Raw genomic sequence first — 20459 nt, 5'->3', positions numbered from 1 at the left:
TTACTTTTTATTTTTATTTAGATATTTTTTGTATATTTTAATAGTAATAACCTGTATTTAAACAAGTTTCTCACTGCATTTCTTAAGCACATGTTGGATTTAATCTGCTGGTTTAAATCATCGTGCGTGTGTGTGTGTGTGTGTGTGTGTGTGTGTGTGTGTGTGTGTGTGTGTGTGTGTGTGTGTGTGTGTGTGTGTGTGTGTGTGTGTGTGTGTGTGTGTGTGTGTGTGTGTGTGTGTGTGTGTGTGTGCTCACCCTTGCGGTTCATTCCCATCTGAAGGCATTTCTGCAGTCTGCAGTACTGACAGCGGTTGCGTTGCTTGCGGGACATCTGGCAGTTCTTGTCCCGGTTGCAGCGGTAGATGCGCTTGTTGCAAATACTGCGTTTGAAGAAGCCCTTACACCCCTCACAGGAAATGATGCCATAGTGCAGTCCAGACGCCCGGTCACCGCAGATCAGACACCAGCGCTCACCCCCGTCCTCTACAAGGAAAGAAAGAAAGAAAGAAATGTCATTAAATTATATGCAAATTAAAGCGACAGGCCTAATTTTATCATTTTTAATGTCCCCTGTATTCTTGATTTGAACATTTTCAGTGAAGTTCATAGTATTTAGCATCAGCTTTGTATAAAAACAATAAAAGTCTATGATATGTCCTAATTTGGATAGCTAGGTAAATGTCTGTGTGACGTTTTGCTATCTTTATGAGGACAAGATGTGTAGGATATCACAAACAATCTACCAAATAATAGCTTAATTCAAATCTAAAAAAATGTCAAAATCAAATGATAAATACATTAATAATAAGATAAAATTTAAAAACGTTTTTAAAAAATACATTAAAGTAATAAATTACATGAGTTCATGTTATGTTACTACATTATTCAAATGAAATGAAATAAAAAAAATCTAAAAAATGTGTGTGTGTGTGTGTGTGTGTGTGTGTGTGTGTGTGCGTGTGTGTGTATAATGTAGTAACATAACATGAACTCATGTAATTTATTACTTTAATTTATATTATTATTTTAAATATATATATATATATATATATATATATATTTAAAATAATAAAATAAATTAAAATAATAAAATATATTAAAGTAATAAATTACATAATTTCACGTTATTTTAATATATTATTAAAATATAATAAAATTAAAGTAAAAATCTAAGAATAATAAAATAAAATTTATTAAAGTAATAAAACATATTCTTTGTTGTTTTAATATATTACTGAAATAAAATAAATATTTTTTTTATTTTATTTTAAATAGTTTATTAAAAATAATACATTTATTTATAATAAAACATGACAAATGTCAAAAATACCGAATTTTATTTTTATATATTATTAAGGTGAAATTAATGAAAATTAATCAAATAAAATGGGTAAAACTTCATATAAAATTCATTTTTTGTCTGATTTACATATCAGCATTAGCCATTTAAGACATATTGGTTGAGCACCAGTCAATGGGATATGAATATATATGTGCAAATATGATAAAATATTTGACATTAAGAACAGTAAGAACAGGAAGATAAGAATGACAGACAGATGTCTCGGTGACATCTGATAGTAGGTTAATCTGAGTTTATTGAGCAGTTGAAATCATTGTAATCTTAAACTTACACATAAAAAAAAAAAAAAAAAGTTCTAAAAGTTTATATCTAAATCTCAGAGCAATAGAGAGCAGGATTACACAAACACATCGCCCGGCCGGCACATACGCGTATGCCAGAAATCTTCTGCAGTCTCACTGTGTGTTTGAAATGACTTACAGCATCATGCGGCGTGACCCAGATTTTACTACAAACCAAAGAGATGGAGAGCCGGCAGGAAGGGGGATGGGAAACATCGAAAGAAAGACAACTGAATGCAACATTTGATGCATTCTATATTTAAACACTATCATACGATATTACAGCTGGACTGATACTCAAACATAAGAATATGTAAAATTCCATGCAGGGAACACATTGCAATGACTATTTAGATGAATCTGTGAAGAACTGATTCACAGAAAAGAATCAGCTAAACTTGCCAGATCTCTTCATTTCTCAGAAGTGCTGGTGAACTGTAGAGGGAGCAGGTGAGCGTGGGGGTCACGGAGAGGTCTTCTAAAAGCCTGAACGTCGTAAACGCAAAGGAAAGCACTCAACCTAACCCTGAACTCTAGAGCCATTTTACAACCCTCAGGAAGGTTGTGTGTTGTAAGGGCACAGTATTGTTGAGGATTGGGTCAAACACGGGTCAAACTTTATAGCAAACGGGAACTATGGAACACACATTTTTAAAATCGAATGGGGTGACATACACGTACAAACACACCCACTCACTCTAATGCGCCCAATGTCTAAGTAAAAGATAAAAAATACCCCCAGGCATAATCATCATGTAACAAATCCCATCACATTCTGACAGGGACAGAATAAGAAAGAAACAGGCCAATTGATGGGTCAGAAATCTCAGGTCTGTTCAGACCCTGACAGACATTTTTTATGTTATTTTAGCAATTTTGCATGCAGTTGGATCTGATTTTGCAGGTCACTGTGATTTCGCCAAGAACATTTTCCTAGATCAACATATTTGGTTGACCCTGAAACAACATTTCTGTCCGAAAATTTTGTCCCAACCATATCCATACCCCTAAACCTATCCCCCCCCCCCCCCCCCCATAAGTTATCGCTAAAATCAGAGGGAAATGACAGGTGAATAACACTGATGTAGAAGCACCGAACCCTGCTTTTAAGCCTAAACTTGACAAACTGTAAACATGTCCCTCAAATCTGATTGGAATGTTGTTACAGGATCAACAAAGATGTCGATTTGTCAGTATAAATTGCAGTGCGAGTTCTCATCCTTTGGAAGTGCAGCAAAGTGGATTTGCTTTTGCAGCGCAGAAAACGGCATCTTCACGACATGTCAACAACACAAACCAAATTCTTCCAGGCCTCAGCTACAACTGCAGTATTTGAGGATGGATTAACGTATGGTAAATGGTAAATGGAAACAGGCATAATGCAATAAGGCAGTTCAGAATCGGTTCCTTATTTTGGGAGACAATAAATGAGGGATAATGTTTTTTTTCCATCTTAAAAATATATCTAAATTACGCCATATGCTCTCATTGACAAATGCGGAACAATTAGTTCATACGTTCATGACATCAAGGCTAGATTATTGTAATGCTCTCCTGGGTGGTTGCCCTGCACGCTTAATAAACAAACTACAGCTAGTTCAAAACGCCGCAGCTCGAGTTCTTACCAGAACCAGGAAATATGACCATATTAGCCCGGTTCTGTCAACACTGCATTGGCTGCCTATTAAACATCGTATACATTTTAAAATATTGCTGATTACTTACAAAGCACTAAATGGTTTAGCTCCCCAGTACTTGAGCGAGCTCTTAACGCATTATAGTCCTTCACGTCTATTGCGTTCTCGAAATTCCAGCCAGTTGATAATACCTAGAATATCAAAATCGACTGCAGGCGGTAGATCCTTTTCCTATTTAGCACCAAAACTCTGGAACAGTCTTCCTAACATTGTCCGGGAAGCAGACACACTCTGTCAGTTCAAATCTAGACTAAAAACACATCTCTTTGACCTAGCATACACATAACACACTATAGACTTCCTTAATTCAAAATTAGGCTGCATAGTTTAGATCAGCCAGAACCGGGAACACGTCCCGTAAATCCTGATGTACTTGGTACATCATAAGAAGGATGGCGTCTACGCTAATATTAGTCTCTCTGTTTATCCCGAGGGACCGTCTATGGTAGACCTGCGCCTGGACCCATCCCAATTGATCCTGAAGTGCCAGCCTCATCAGCCCTGTGAAGGCCTCATCGACACGACAGCCATCGGGACTGATCCTCAACAACTCGTCTCCATACCGGCGTGATTACTTTGACTTCCAAACAGATGGAAATGGATAAATACTCTAAATGTTCCGATCCAACCTGACTTGTAATGCTGCCCGAATCATACACTGTTCCTTCGTTGGCCAGAGGAGAACTGGCCCTCCGACTGAGTCTGGGTTCTCCCAAGGTTTTGTTCTCCATTCTGTCAACTGATGGAGGTTTGGTTCCTTGCCACTGTTGCCTTGGCTTTTGGCTTGCATAGTTGGGGATATTTAATATTCAACAATATTATTGATCTGCCTTACTTAAGGTGGACGTTGACGCAATTTTCTTCTAGAAACAAACTTTGTTGTGTTATTTTCATGTCATCACTGTGAAGCTGCTTTGATACAATCTGTATTGTAAAAAGCGCTATATAAATAAAGATGACTTGACTACAGTCATACCACTTATTACATGGTATTTCACCACATAAATAAGAGATATTAATTTGAAATGAAACTTCAAAATCTTACCTGTTTGTTATCTTATGATAACAAACATAATGATATACTGTACCATCGCAGTATAAAAAAAGAAGAAAAAAAGTCGAAAAATGGCAGCAGCTGCGTTTGTATGAAACAAGAGAGAGCGAGTTTGCAATACCGGACGCGGATGACATAATTAAATATCTGTGATTTAAGTTTTATTAGCTCACCAAATGCAAAACTTCCACAAGGAAAAAACGTCCCTAGCAAGCGTAAAGCACCAACTTCAGTTACTCGGATTAGCCCATGTTATCAGTACATACCGCTGGATGGGGCGATTGACCAATCAGAATCAAGCATTCCACAGGAACGTGTAATAACTATTTATCATGAACTTTGATCTTTGAAACATTGCAGATCTTTAATATTGACAAACAGCTATATTCCACACTACAGTACATGAAAGATAGGCCTAATATCTGAAAAACATAATAAGGGTACTTGTGTATTACTGCATAGTGCATAGTGCATACTGTTTAGTTTCACATTCCATTTAAAAACATAGTAGGTACACAGTGCATCCTACATATAGTATTCATTAAGCTAGTACTCTAATCTGAACAAGCCTTTGATTCTGCTGATCAGAAGGAACAGGCATTTCACAGTCAGCGTGTGATGATGATGTTGGCTCATATAGTTCACTTCACAGCACCAGAGGAAACAGCAGGAGCAACAAATCCCTTGATTTCCCTACATCCCCGTGTCATTCTCACTCCATCTCTCTCTATCCCCCGTTCATGCTGTTCTAGATCTGTCAGTGTGTATTACTGCCACCTACATTCAGAAGCAATGGAAATCAGAAGCTTCTGTGTCTTGCTACCTCGTCCTAGCACTTTAGCTCATTTATATCACTCACACATAACAAAACACTGAAAATACGGAAGTAATGGCTTTAGAGAAACTTGTTCAAATTCTGTGACAGCTGTAGTGTTTTTTATAAGTCTTGAATACTGCAGTTTATGAAGGTTTTACTGATGTTTTTGCAGTCTCCATGCACTTATGCAGCAAGTATGTATGTATGTATGTATATATATATATATATATATATATATATATATATATGCGCCTGTATTTTTGTATAATATGTGTACTTATGTTTGTTTCTTGTACTAGGGATTTTCACTGTGGGGACTGGAGTAAATGTGGAAATTACCTAGATAAACTCAGTATATCTGGTAGGTTTAAGAAAAACTACAACTCCCACTTTTGGACTACAACTCTCCTACCTGGCTTTCACAGGTGTTGGTAATCACTGTGGATTGTCCTGATGTGTTTGAACACAGTTACATTGATTGTTACACTTGTTGTCTGTATGCCCTGAGGATGGTCTTTTGACCGAAAGCTTGGTCTATTAAATTTGCTTTAAGGATTTGAGTGTGCGCTGCGGACAGTTTATTTATTGAGATCTTTAGTCTTGTGTGTCTGGCACCTTGAAGATCGTGAGTGCGGTGTAACTCCTTCAAAACAGAGTAACTTGTTCAAATAAAATGGGCTTTGTCAAAAAAGATAATGTCTAATTAAATAAAAATAAACGCACAAATGAGGGTTAATCTTTAAACTGGTAAAAGAAGAATGTAAAATAATGTCTTTAAGTTTGTAGATTGAAGGTTCTAAAGATGATGATGTGGAGGATTCAAAATAGACAAATCAATGGCTAAACCACAAGCTAACCGTTGCGCATGCTAAACTTTTAGTACTACTAGTGATGCACTTATCTCAGCTAAAACAACACAAACACTGAACATTACCCTTGTGAAAAGAGAAGTGCACGTAATTGTATTGAATGTGCACTTGTAGTGTACTTCCGATAATAAAAGTAAATATTTTTTAAAAGTGTACTTTGTTGGTGATAATATGACATTAAAGAAATAAAAGGACACTTAAGTATACTTAAAGAGAGTACACTTTCATGTGCATCTCCTTAAGTACACTTTTAAAAAGTGCACACTGATATAACGACTAAATAAATAGGCTACATTGTTTTAATAATCTTGTCATGCTTTTGAAAAATACTAACATATTGACTAACATACTAAAGCACATGTAAAGTACTTGATATTAATTTTAACTGTAGTCAGTGTGTTATTTGATATTACATTTGAAGTTCATATATTTAAATTGTACTAAATAAATAAGTACTCTTTTTAAAGCATGCTAAAGTGTACAGAAGAATCTGATGTGACCTGATCCAGCATCTAGATCATTGGTTTGTGAACCCCAGTCCTATTTGATGGGGTATTAGATATGCCTGGTTAGTACACATGTTCCTACATAGTGCGTTGACCTAGTTGTGCGAGAGAATCACCATAGGCAAAGAGGATTGTGGGAAATGCACCCCAAGTGTTCAGAAAGATTAGGGCAAAAATGTCAAAGCAACATAGAAAACAAAGCCAAACACACACACACACACACAAAATACCAGAAAATGTTTAGTAGGTATTGGACAGGTGTGTGTTTTTGCTCCCAGCGGAAGGCAAAGCGTAACAAACCGCATGATTTAGCTGTACGAAAACTGCCCAGTGGCGAAATGTATCCATCTACCACATCTCCTCTTTCCTCTTTGATCATTATCTTTCATCAATTATTCCCAAGAGTCTCCCGCCCCCCCCCAACATCTCTCTCTTTCTGTTTGTCTTTCTCCGTCTATGCAAATTAACTCAGCCTCAGCCAATCAGATAGCTTCAATTCAGAGCATCAGGAATCTCAGCCAATCAGAATCCATCACTCAATGCACATGGCCAAATCCGTAGCAGCACATCATTTGGGTCATATATAGTTCATCTCAAATACGACGAACTCACAATGAGGATGTTAGCTCTGTAGTGACTCATCCAGCAGTGAATGTGCATGTTTGCTTACCACGGTAGCTTCTTGCTGCAAACATGAGAGATAGAGAAAGCAGGCATTCCTCCAGATAGCATTCAACTCTTCAACACGACAGGAGAGTCAAGGTAACTATGTTGAGGTAAGATTGGCTTATTCTTTCTCTTTTGATATATTTGTAGCTTTCTCCATCACTCTGTAAGTTCAGTTGCTCTTGTGTCTGATTCAGCTGGCTCAGCTTTATGCATTGTGACACTGACCCAGTTCTACTTAGATCCATTTTGCATATGCAAATGACTGCAATGCTAATTCGAATCAAATTATTATATTAAAAGAAAACAGTATGACACTTTTCTACATAGGATCTGAATGATTATCCATGTACCATTTTCAAACATAAAAAACAAGAATTAATTATCACAGAATTTTCATATATAGCATGGTACTGATTTAACCCTATTTTCATGTATCAAGTTATTTCAAAGAATACTGTGGTACATAAGACAAACAACATACTAATACCATGGTACTTTTATACATACCATGCTACTGAATGATTATCATATCAATGTACCATGATAGTTTCTCAAACATAATAAATGGCAGCAGCACAACTCCTTCAAAAGACAATAGTATATAACTATAATTATTATTATTATTATTTTTTTTACAAATGAAATAAAAAAATATTTTCAATCTCAGCCAAGGTAACAACAATCAGACTGCTTATGAATTTGAATGAATACCACTAAAGACCATCATACAATGGCAGATGATTGCAACCACATACTTTCTCTCTAAATAATAACATGCATTCTCCCGGCATATAATATAATACTAATTATATGCTAAAGCATCAGCAGAAATTACACAATCGCTCAGTGTGATGCTCTTCTTCATATTACATTTAAACATTTTAACCAATTTTAAGCAACTTTTGCATTATTTTACTGTAAAAGACCCCATGTGCTGAAAATCATTAAAAATAAGAAAAGTTTTTAATGTTGTTTATATGTCTGTGTGGTGTTTTTAATATACTTTAAGATAACCATGTGCAAATTCATAAGTCAACACCATTGCAGAGTATTTTCTCCTTAAAACTGCAGTGTATTAAAGACAGTCTCAAAAACATGTTATGAAACAGTCCGTTTCCTGCCGTCACAAACATGCAACCAATCCTTTCAAAGTGTGGGCGGGGCTTTTCCACAGTGACCACAAGAACAACTTTAAGAGGGGGCAGGAAAAATCGGGTGCATATAGCAATATAGTGGGTGAATTATGTATATTACCATGTAATGACGAATTATGTGCCTTTCTCCATTGACTTTATGTGATGTTCAAAGCATTTCTAAGGATGCTGATTTTCAGAAGGCTGCTGTCTGACTCGGAGATGGCGAACGGTAACATGGTTTGTGTAACAATACCAACACATAATTAGCTGTTTGATAAAGGCTAATCATATGAATTAACGTTTACTACAGTTGAGCGAGTGGATCATCAGCCAGGATCCGAGCTGGTGTGAGTGAGTGGAGGCGGGGCTAATTTGCATATTCATGAACGTTCACGTTTACTAAATGAAGCAAGGGTGTAGAGTTACATTTAAGCTATTTTAAGGCATGAAGAAATTATTTTCATAGGTTAAATTCTATTAAAAACTATTTTCACATATGTCATTTTGATGATCAAGTCAATGGATAAAATGAACTGCAGGGGGACTTGAAGTACCTTTACTGACAATTTTTCAGCAAATACAAATCTTGTTAAATCGAAATGGCAAATCTAGATAAGGTTCAGCATAATTCACATTGAGTTTTGGGTATCCATATACACACCTGGTGTATTCTGGGAACATTCAACGCTGTCGGTGAGTTTGGATGCATAAGAAACCATCGACCGTTGGCTGTCCCCTGAGATTACCACATACTGCACACGTCAACACTCTCTCCTAGCAAACAAACCGGCGCTTTCCTCATTACGGCTGCGATATACATTCATTGATGTCGTTGGGTTTAACATGCAAGCGACTCACTGACCAATGAGTGTAAACTGCAGGAGGAACACTGAAACAACGTCTGGGAGACATTTCAGGCACTACTTTCATGACCTTCAGGCCTAAATACGGACAGACCTTTGCAGACAAAAATAGTGACCTACAGATGTCAAATTAGCTGAGAAAACAGCAAAAACCTCTCAAACCTTCACTTGAACAAGTACAGGATGATGTAAAATGTAAGGTAAGCAATGCTGCACTTTTGGTTTTTACGGCTCTGAATGGAAACAACACTGAACAAAATTGAGCTGAATAATGTCACTATTACCTTCTGTAGAGCTTCTTTACAGCTGCAATTGAATTAATTGTTTAAAAAAGGATTTGACAACATTAGCATTAATTTTTTACAACAAGTATTTTAATTTGTATTAGTGCTGTCAAACGATTAAAATATTTAATCGCGATTAATCGCATTAATGTCAGTTAACTCGCGATTAATCACAATTTATCGCACATTTTTATCTTTTCTAAATGTCTCTTGATTTCTTTTTGTCCCATTCTTTTTTCACATTTCTTTAATGCTCTTATCAACATGGAAAAGTGGATTGGCTTGCTTTGTGCAAATGTTTTTTTTATTGAAAACAACATTGACAATACTGTGATCAATTTCACACTAACATTCTCACTTGGAGCAAATAATCTCTCACACAATGTAACACTGTCCATCAATAAAAGGGTGAAAGAAATACTGACGAGGTCCTGATATTGACGAGGGGCGGAGAATTCGCATCAGCTGTGTGTGTGTGTGTGTGCTTGGCCATCATCAAGTGGTATTTCAGACTGGACGTGCTGCGATGATGATAGCTCAGTTCACAACGACAAAACACACAGATCACTTTGGTCTCGTCAATGGAACCATTTGGCAACTTTTTAAAAGTAAACTTTCCATTCAGAATCTTATTGGCATCCATTTCGGCGTCTCGCGCTCGTCATCCACTCAAAACGTAACGTTAAAGGAGAACTCCGGCGCAAAATGAACCTTTGGTCTAATTACACATTGTTACCTAGTCAACCGTTATCTGAGATTTGTTTTCATGATTATCGAATGTAAATAGTTTTATCTCTAAAAACAGTTTAGCCTATAAAGCTAGTATAACGCTAGTATATTGGGCATAGTGTAATGACAAATAAAAACCGCTTGTTAATACCACTAACAAGGCTGAAAATAGACCCACACTAACACGGTAGCATAACGAGGGTCCCTACCTTCAAACCGAAGCATTGAGAACTTTGTAAGTGTACAGACAGTTTAATAAGAAGATATTTTAAACATACAGTCAACTTCGCGTATACAGGCAGAAGCCATCTTTGAAATACAGTCTTTACCAGTCGATCTACGAACGCCGATCCAAGTGCGCTGGTGAGAATGTGAACGAGCTATAAGTTGTGTGATAAGGTGAGCGCGAACAGCAGGCTTGGATCGGCATTCGTAGATCGACTGGTAAAGACTGTATTTCAAAGATGGATTCTGCCTGTATACGCGAAGTTGACTGTATGTTTAAAATATCTTCTTATTAAACTGTCTGGACACTGACAAAGTTCTCAATGCTTCGGTTTGAAGGTAGGGACCCTCATTATGCTACCGTGTTAGTGTGGGGCTATTTTCAGCCTTGTTAGTGGTATTAACAAGCGATTTTTATTTGTCATTACACTATGCCCAATATACTAGCGTTATACTAGCTTTATAGGCTAAACTGTTTGTAGAGATAAAACTATTTACATTCGATAATCATGAAAACAAATCTCAGATAACGGTTGACTAGGTAACAATGTGTAATTAGACCAAAGGTTCATTTTGCGCCGGAGTTCTCCTTTAACCTACTATTTGGCCGGCTCGCAAGCCCAAACAAGTGTGTGCGGCGTCGTGCCTGTTGTTTTGTTTCCGGTCTAGCTAGATCCGCTTGCGCTTTCAAAACTTCCTTGCGCGGCGCAAGCCATTGAAATGAACGCGCATGACGCGTCCTGTTGCAAAAGCATGTGAGAAAGGGTGGTGATGGCGCAGTGGATAAGACACATGCCTTTGGTGTGAGAGACCTGGGTTCGAATCCACTGTGAGACACCAATGTGTCCCTGAGCAAGACACTTAACCCCTAGTTGCTCCAGAGGCGTGCGACCTCTGACATATATAGCAATTGTAAGTCGCTTTGGATAAAAGCGTCAGCTAAATGAATAAATGTAAATGTAAAAAAAACTACAACGTTTGCTAGGCCAAAAAGACCGTTAATCACGTGATAAAAACATTAACGCCGTTAAAATGGGTTTGCGTTAACGCCGTTAATAACGTGTTTAACTGACAGCCCTAATTTGTATTAATGTGAAGCTGCTTTGAAACAATCTGTATTGTATAAAGAGCTATATAAATAAATGTGTCTTGACTTGACTTAGAACATTTGATTTCGATTGGTTAACCACAGCATTTAGTGGTCAAAAAGTTACAATGCCACTAAATTGTATAATTGACTGTTGCGTAAAATTATAACATTTGAAATGATTACATTTAATATAATATTAAATATAATTATTAGAATACTGTAAAATTAGAAACAATCCAAATGACCAAAATACTTTCAGCCAATCGGAGGCCTACAATTCCTGCTTGTTTACATGTTGTGCCTCATTGCTGACCTAACTTTGACTTCACAGACACAGGGAGTGAAGGTGATGTCACCAGTGTGTGTGTGTGTGTGTGTGTGTGTACTTCTGAAGAGCTCTTCCGATGCTTTACAGCTTAATTGGTTTCTCACATAAATCAGCTGCTTTCTCTAACAATGTTCGACACTGACTTGTGCAGCTTTACAACAGCATGTATGCACGCATCACAGAAAGACTTGCTGGCGACATGAGATCAGAAGCTCCTGAACTAATCCTGACCTCTAAAAAGTGCACTTTTACCAGAGCTTTGGAGAACTTGGGAGAAAGAAAGAGCTCTGTGATATACTCTACTGGTGAAGCTGAGTACTGCAGTCGCATTTTACTCTGGATGTTTGTTTGTTTTTTATTCCAGGATGCAGAACTATAACTCTATAATGTTCACTATTCATGGTCTGAAAATGTTTGAGACACAAAGCACAGGAATGAGTGTGCGATATAGCCAGTAGATGGCAGCATGGAGATCATTGGCAGTTTCCTCACCTGTGTCATCTTGGAGGGAGTTCTCTTCATAAAAACCTGCAGATGAGGGAAAGAGTGAGAGAATATGAGGGGAAGAGAAAACACTGCTTTTAGAATATGTTAATGAGCTACTATATTCCTTTTCAACAAACAGGGTCTCTGTATAATTGTGTTCTTATTATATTTCCACATCTATAGAGTGAAACTGCAACTTTATCAGCAGCGTTGGTTCCGGAAGTTTCTTTCCCCATTCATTTCTTCCATGGGGATTTAAAAAAAAAGTCTACGTTAAAGCGTTTTAAGCCATGAACCAAATCAACCAGCTATGAGGTGAATCACAACACTATTCAAACTGAAGCAAAAAAATATTTAAAAATCAGCCAAAAATAAAGCCATAAAGGTATAAAGACTGTGTACTAAATGGCTTTAGTGATGGGAAGAACTTCAGTCCCATGAAGCATTGTGAACAGCATAATCGAATTAAAAACAATGAAGAAATCTAAAAGTATAATTTAGAATGTAGATTATTATAAACAATATATTTTAAGTTTATTGCAATATATGCATATATAATCAAATATTTAAGTATTTTGAGAGCGTATTTGGTGCGTTTTTGTTTGCTTCGACTCTCTTGATTGGTGGAATTTAATACATGGGTAATGATATAGTTTCTGTATAGAATTCTATATAGTAGGAAAGTATTTAATTTCAGATGCAGTGAGTGACTATCGTAACAGACAAAAACATTTTAAAAAGGTAAATTGACTTTAAATGGAGTATCTTCAAAAAAATTGAGTAAATGACAGAATTTTCATTAAACTATTCATTTAAATTCCTTCAATAAATATGCTTGTAGGAATTTCTGCCATTATCATCATCTTTTTCATGCTGTAAAAAGATTGTTCAAATGTTCTGTGATGGACACACTTAAAGTTCATCTTACCACACAGAACATCAAGACAACTTTAAAACAATGCCTCTTCTCATTCCTAAAACAACACTTTCTCTATCTATCTTTCTCTCATACACACACACCCATCTGCCCAGTCCTCTCACTTCTGTCCCTCAGGACACGACCTTCGCGACCTCTTCAGAAACCGCCACGTGTGTGTGTGTATGAGTGTGATCTCTTCGGCTCGCTGGCAGCTGCGGATTTTTGATCTGCCACACGCAGGGCATCTCACACACACTCCAGCAATCCACGGCATATGGTGGACCAGAACACACAGGCTCCTTGAAGATAATCTAATATCTATGATGGCTGTAGGCCGTTGGTATTGAGCTACAGGAGCAAATACTCACCGTCTGCCTTCTATGCCACACACACACACACACACACTTTTTCTCACTTCATAAGGCCAACAAGCTACAGTACTTAAATAGGAAATGTTAAACAGGTTACATTATTCAGGGTTAGTTCTGTTCATTCTGTTGTTGGTAATACTGGTTCAGCAAAATGGGTTTTGAACATCATTGCATTTGATAACAAAATATCAAACCAAGTGGCATTCGCATGATCCACTAAAGTTTGACAACCGGAAATTACACATTACAATCTATTGGTTTATCATTAAAATACTTTCGAGAGATTTTTTTATTTATTTTAAAATAAGAAATCATAATATATCTATAATATAAGAATTAAAAATATTTGGTACTTGATTCGATGAATTAAATTGAATGCAATTAAATTCATACATTTTTGTGTCATTTTTAAATTGACAAATGCTTTTTGTGGCTTTGAATATATTTCGAAAATGACATTTTATTGACCTGACTAATGATGGGAAATAAAGATTTTTTTAAAATAAATAAATTTATTTATATGAATATCAATAATTGTATATTTATATGTAATGACAGCAACTGAAAATATTTTAAATAAATAAAAAATAGATATGCTGATATTAACATCAATAAATATGTATTTTATCTAAAACAAGAATTTCATGATAGCAAATGAAAATGTTTTTATAAATACTAAATATATTGATATAAATAAATGTTTATTTTTATTAACTTTTTAAATGACAATTGAATATTAATGAATGTTTTTATAATAAATAAATATATTGATATCGATATAAATAAATGTGTATTCTACATACAATTTAACACTTTTATGATAGCAAATGGAAATATCTTAATAAATGATAATAAATATATGGAAATGAATATCTTTATTTACAATTTAATGATAGCAAAGGACATTTTTTTCACTCTATCACTTGAATTACGTTGACCTATTACGTCGTAAATTAGAGTTTAGGAGAATCAATTGAAAAGGCTAGTTAAGAACTGCATTTTTACATTTTTCAAAAAACATCTCTTAGCATTATTTATAAGCGGTTTTCTTCATGGGGACCAAAAAATATCCCCATAATGAACAAGATATCGGATATAGCCAAATTAGCCATCTTTGTGGGGACATTTTGTCCTCATAACGTATGGGTTTACCAGGACACACACATAGACAGTCAGAAATATACACAGGTATAGAGACACACACACACACACACACATATACCAACACCCCACCCCCAGCCTTCAGAAGAAAAGGATGAGGCTGCCCAGATGTCTTCTGTTCCACTTGGCTGATGGAAGGAAAGAGGGATCGGGAGGGGAGGTATACAGATGTAGTAGTGATATGTAACCTGAATATCCATTTATTTTCCATTTTCACTTCATCATTCAGATCCAAGGACATGAGATCCTAGCCAACCCCCCGCGCCTCTGCTCATCACAATGTGTATGTGCATGGCCATGTGTGGTAACTGGTAATCCACACTCAAAAATATCTAGGGTGAAATTTAAGGTTCATATTTGAATTGCATTCAAATTTCCCACCCATTTGGATAACGCATTTTTAACATAAACTAAATTTTGAAAATAATGTTATGTATATTTGTCAATGATGCGAAACGATATCTGCAGTTTTAGCTTCAGGGTGCGTTTACAAGACAACGATGTACTAAAAACGGAAAAGGTTTCCCTTCGCGTTTTTCGCGTACAGACGATAACATTGTCAAAACGATAATCAAAAACGACTAAAAACACTACGCCTATAGCCTATAGCGACATGCACTGATTGGCTGTAGCTGTCACTTTTATTTCTGCTGTGTGATTGGCTGTAAAAGTGTCCAGAGCTTATTATCGTTATCGACGTAAATTTTATCGCCATCTCGATATGATATCATTTATCAAACTGGTCCCCCCTCCAATATACATTAAGTTTATCAGTTTGTTCATGTTAAAACTGTAAGCCTAAGTATTTTATAATGAGAAAAATAGTATAATTGTTTTCTTTCTTACTTTTACCATTTCATTGTTAAGCCCTTGTAATTAAAGGTTTTCAGCTGTTCATGAATATGTCTCGAATATACTTGCAATACTTTTTCAAATTAAATTATGTGTGAGAATGCTTAAAATAGCCATATATTAATAATTAGTGGTTAAGCTAATGCATCTATCACTACTATAGCTTATGGATTGGCCTAGTGATTTAAAAAAACAAACCTTAAAGGGATAGTTCACCCAAAAATGAAAATTCCTTCATTGATTAATTAACTTTTTGAAGCGTAACCGTGGCGTATGGCAGGGACAGAAAGCTCGCAGATTTCATCAAAACTACACACACACAGGGCCGGTTCTAGACATTTGGAGGCCCTAGGCAATATTCCTGTTGGAGGCCCCCCACCCCCAATAAAAAACTCTTGAAACATATATGATTCCTAACCTTTTAATTTATACAACGTTTAATTTTAAATGTTTTTACTTACACAGTACATAAGTTTGGACACATTACTATTTTTAATGTTTTTGAAAGAAGTCTCTTATGCTCATCAAGCCTGGATTTATTTGATCAAAAATACAGAAAAATAATATATATTGAAATATTATTAAAATTTAAAATAATGGTTTTCCTATACTATACTTTAAAATATATTTCTGTGATGCAAAGCTGAATTTAGTGTCATGTGATCCTTCAGAAAACTTTATAATATTCTGATTTATTATCAAATGTTAGAAATGGTGCTTAATATTTATTTTATAACCTGTGATACTTTTTTCAGGATTTTTTTTTATTATTAAAAAGTTGTTTTAAAAAAGTCTTCACTATCACTTTTTATATATTTAACACTTCCTTGCTGAATATTCCTGTTTTTTTTTTTTTTTTTGTATTTTTGATCAAATAAATGCAGGCTTGTAGAGCATAATAAAAAAACTTCTTTCAAAAACATTAAAAATAGTAATTGGTCCAGACTTTTTACCAGTAGGCTACTGCATGTACATATTATCAAACTTCATCTAAGGTAATCTCTTTTTTGTTTAATGAAGATGTTATTGTTATTGTTATTTTGCTGTTTTATTCAATTTATTCACATTTCCAGAATACCACTTCAGTGATATATGCTTTTATAATTTTTTTGATAGCTGCGGTATGGGCAGGATTTCCCCTCCCATTTAATCAATATTGACTGCAGATAATGTCATATTATTAATATAAGTAATATGATATTGCTAGCTTAAATATACTATACACAAATCAAGTGGAAGAGAAAGACACGATCGCTACTGATTAGGAAAAAAAAATTCTAAACTGATATTATTGGCGTAAGTAGGCTGATGTCAGACAGGGTATAATCTAATCATCAGCAGAATTTAGAAGATAGACCCATGAGATCCTTTATTTGAAACATTTAAAATGTTGTAGTGTGTTGGCTTTTTAACTTTGAATACAAACGTCCTGTCTTTTACTTTTGTAGTGTTTTTAGTCAGCTCCCGACACGATGTTATTCATTGTATGCGCAAATTCAAAGCGTCGCGTCTGGGCACGTTAATGACGCTCGCGCTCTTTTAAACTCGTAATAAAGCGGTGTATGATTTTGTCCAGAAATGACGCTGATCTACAGTACAAGTTTATATTTAGAATACATTGCAATCACTCCAAAATAGATGACGACAACGCACACACCTGCATTAGAGTGCTTCTTTGCGTGCCTATTTAGACTTTTGCTTCGCAGCACCTGATGGGCTGGCGTTAATGTGACGTAATGTAACAGTCTATGGTTAAGATAAACATCGTCACTATTTTTTAGTTAATTAATAAATATTGAAATAAATTGTAGATAGGATATTTGTATTTTTTTTATTTTTTTTATTTTTGTCCTTCTGTCTGGGCCCCATCCCACCAATCGGGCCCTAGGCACGTGCCTAGTTTGCCTTTGCGTTAATCCGGCTCTGCACACACATCAATGTGTCCATGAAGAACCTTTAACAACCATGGAACCTTTACATTCAACAAAAGGTTCTTTATGGAAAATGGTTCATTAGATTTTAAGAAAAAAACAAACATGGTTCTTCTATGGCATCGCTGTGAAAGCCCCCTTTAGGAACCTTTATTTTTAAGAGCGCAGAACATCCTGATATTGCATTTTACTGGCATTTTAAAAGAGATTAAAAATAAGATATGATTCAAACTACGAAAAAGAAGAGAAAACATTACGCTGAACATCTTTTCAGGATGTTTATGTTTCGTTATCTATAAAAATTCAACCTAAAATGCAGAAAACCGATACAACATTAAAACGCAATAATGTTTTTTTTTGTTTTAAAATCGCACATAATATTGAAAAATTTACGAAAACAAAAACTCTCATGGGACAGAATGAAACTACCTGTTCCGTCAAAGTTTCTATGGCAACAAGGGGGTCAAACAAGAGGTCATGGAATGGCCAGCGCAAAGGGGGGTTTTATGATCCCTGTGTGGGTGGGTGGACAGGAAGTTTATCTTCTATGTGTTTATGATGCGTGTTTGTGTGTTTGTTTATTTGTGGGGGAAGGGCTACCAACCTTAAAGACTAAATCGCAAATCAGACACACAGGCACGCACGGTTTCCATGTTTTGTGGGCACTCTCCATAGACATAATGATTTTTATACTGTACAAACTGTATATTCGTTCCCCTTACACTAACCCTAATGCTAAACCTACCCATCACAGAAAACTCTTTGCAATTTTACATTTTCAAAAAACATCACTTAGTATGATTTATAAGCAGTTTTACTCATGGGACAAAAAAAAAATCCCCACAAGTTAAAACAATTCTGGTATTATTATCCTTGAGGGGATTTTGACCCCATAACATAGTGAATAAATACCTGAACCACACACACACACTTCTTTTTTACCTAATTGTGCAATGGAGGAAATCTGAGCTTGTTTTGTTAACAACTTGATTTATATAAATCACTAAAAATGAATTACTCTTTTACTCTATAGTGAAAAATCTTGCATATAAGCCACATACATGTTGGCTTCGCCTTCCGCTCTATAAGGTCAGTGAGAGGAGAAAGGTCACTCAGAAGTGAAAGGTCAAGGCTGTTGACTATACAGTTGTATTCTGGTATGTGCAGTGACCTATCCAGTGTTGCTATAGCAACGCTGCTCCTCTAGACTTAATGTAACTGTTAAAATTAGGAGTCTCAGTTTGCTAAAAAATTTAAATTAGTTGCGGTGTGCGCACATATCTGTGCCAAACAGATGCTGGAAACGCAGCTGTAAAAGCTGGGAAGTCCTGGAAACCTTTGTGTTTGCTAAAAACAAGCTGGTCATCTTAGAGTGTATGTGCGTTTCTTTCTTGGAAAACTAACTGAATATTAGACTGAAGGCTTTTCTCTATTCAAACAAGCACATTTGCAGACACTTGCACATGTACAAATATTATACAAAAGATTTACACTGTGCATGGATGATAATATGCAAATGACACAAATTCACATACTTATGCACTATTCTAGGACATTCTGTGCTATTATTAGTGTGAGTTGTGTGTCCACACTGAAAATTCCTAATAGAAAAAAGCACCCTTTAAATACCCGGATGATCCGGAAAAAAACTATGTATGGAATGTTGGACAGCTTTAATTATGTAGTTGGACTCCAATGTTGAATGACAAAATGACCTTATACAATTCATATACTATATGGATGAGTGCGTTGCGTACAAGTACATACTGTATAAATGCATAGTGTATAGTGATTCATTTGGGATGCAAATACAGAAAATTACTTAATGATCCCATTCATTAGTTTGAAAGGTTTGTGATTTATAAAAATAATATAGCATAAATGTTACACTGCATTTCAATATTAGTGTGTAGGGGTGGCTTAAAAAGTCAGTGTTTGATTCCAATTTCAACAAATGCTCATATTAAGAACTAAAAGTATCAAATGATGACTGAAAAATTTCAACTAAATGTGTTTTGTGTGGCAATATCTACATTAACTGATTTTAAATAAGTCAAGAAAATATTATTTAGTAGCCTATGACTGAAACAACCTGACGGACTCGAAACAAATATCTCATGGTACAAAAAAACAAACAAACCTAAACTAAAATTAATTTATAAATCTTTTTTTTAACCCTTACCCCATAATATGGAAACGCCACTGATTAAAAATGTTACAGCTGGTTGTTTGTTGTCATTGACGTGTTTTTGTGGCGCTCGAGGGTGATTCGCTCAAGTTCAAAAGTTCATCTTTTACGATTCCTCGCGGACGTGCATATAAAAAACATTCCTCAGCAGCGCTTTAAAAGACCTCACTGTCCCCAATCCCCAAACTTCAGCTCTATACGTCCATTCATCACATTACACACACATTTTACTCCATATGTTACAAGGGGTAAAACTAAAGATTGCGTTAACATTGCTGAAAGTTGCATTGAGAATGCTCTAAAAGCTATTTATATTACACCTGGGAGAGATAATATAGCCTATACACTTTGCCGGAATTTTGTCCTCATGCGTTACACATAAGATTCAGAACTGTATTTGAAACACCTTAATTTTCATCCGAGACTCAATAACTGTGCACGGGCACCAGAAACTCACCGCTGCTCAGTAATTTGTCCTGTTTGGAGAAGTGAAATCCGTTGGGTTGGTTCTCCACCTCCATCCTCCTGTAGATGAACTGAGCGAGCGTGTCTCTCCGCGGTCCGCCTGCACTCTGAGCTCTGACCTCCGCGAGCCCTCGAAGAGCCGCGCGCTCATGTCAAGCGCTCGTGACAGCGTGA

At 35.9% G+C, this 20459-nt stretch overlaps 1 protein-coding gene across 1 annotated transcript in view; it reads right to left on the bottom strand.

Moving 5' to 3' along the window:
- Nucleotides 1–20459, bottom strand: part of nr6a1b (nuclear receptor subfamily 6, group A, member 1b) — a 29722-nt gene extending 9263 nt beyond the window's left edge. Inside the window, exons 1-3 of the mRNA XM_056258265.1 lie at nucleotides 20278–20459; nucleotides 12405–12440; nucleotides 257–484 (exon numbers count right to left, since the gene is read on the bottom strand). Of these exons, the coding sequence (XP_056114240.1) occupies nucleotides 257–484; nucleotides 12405–12440; nucleotides 20278–20341 (328 nt within the window). The 5' untranslated portion in view covers nucleotides 20342–20459. The remainder of the gene's footprint in view (nucleotides 1–256; nucleotides 485–12404; nucleotides 12441–20277) is intronic.

The sequence above is a fragment of the Rhinichthys klamathensis genome, unplaced genomic scaffold, assembly GCF_029890125.1.
Source record: "Rhinichthys klamathensis goyatoka isolate OS25496 unplaced genomic scaffold, OSU_Roscu_1.1 h1tg000150l_1, whole genome shotgun sequence".
Classification (NCBI taxonomy): Eukaryota; Metazoa; Chordata; class Actinopteri; order Cypriniformes; family Leuciscidae; genus Rhinichthys; species Rhinichthys klamathensis.
This window is presented reverse-complemented; position numbering and strand designations above follow the sequence as displayed.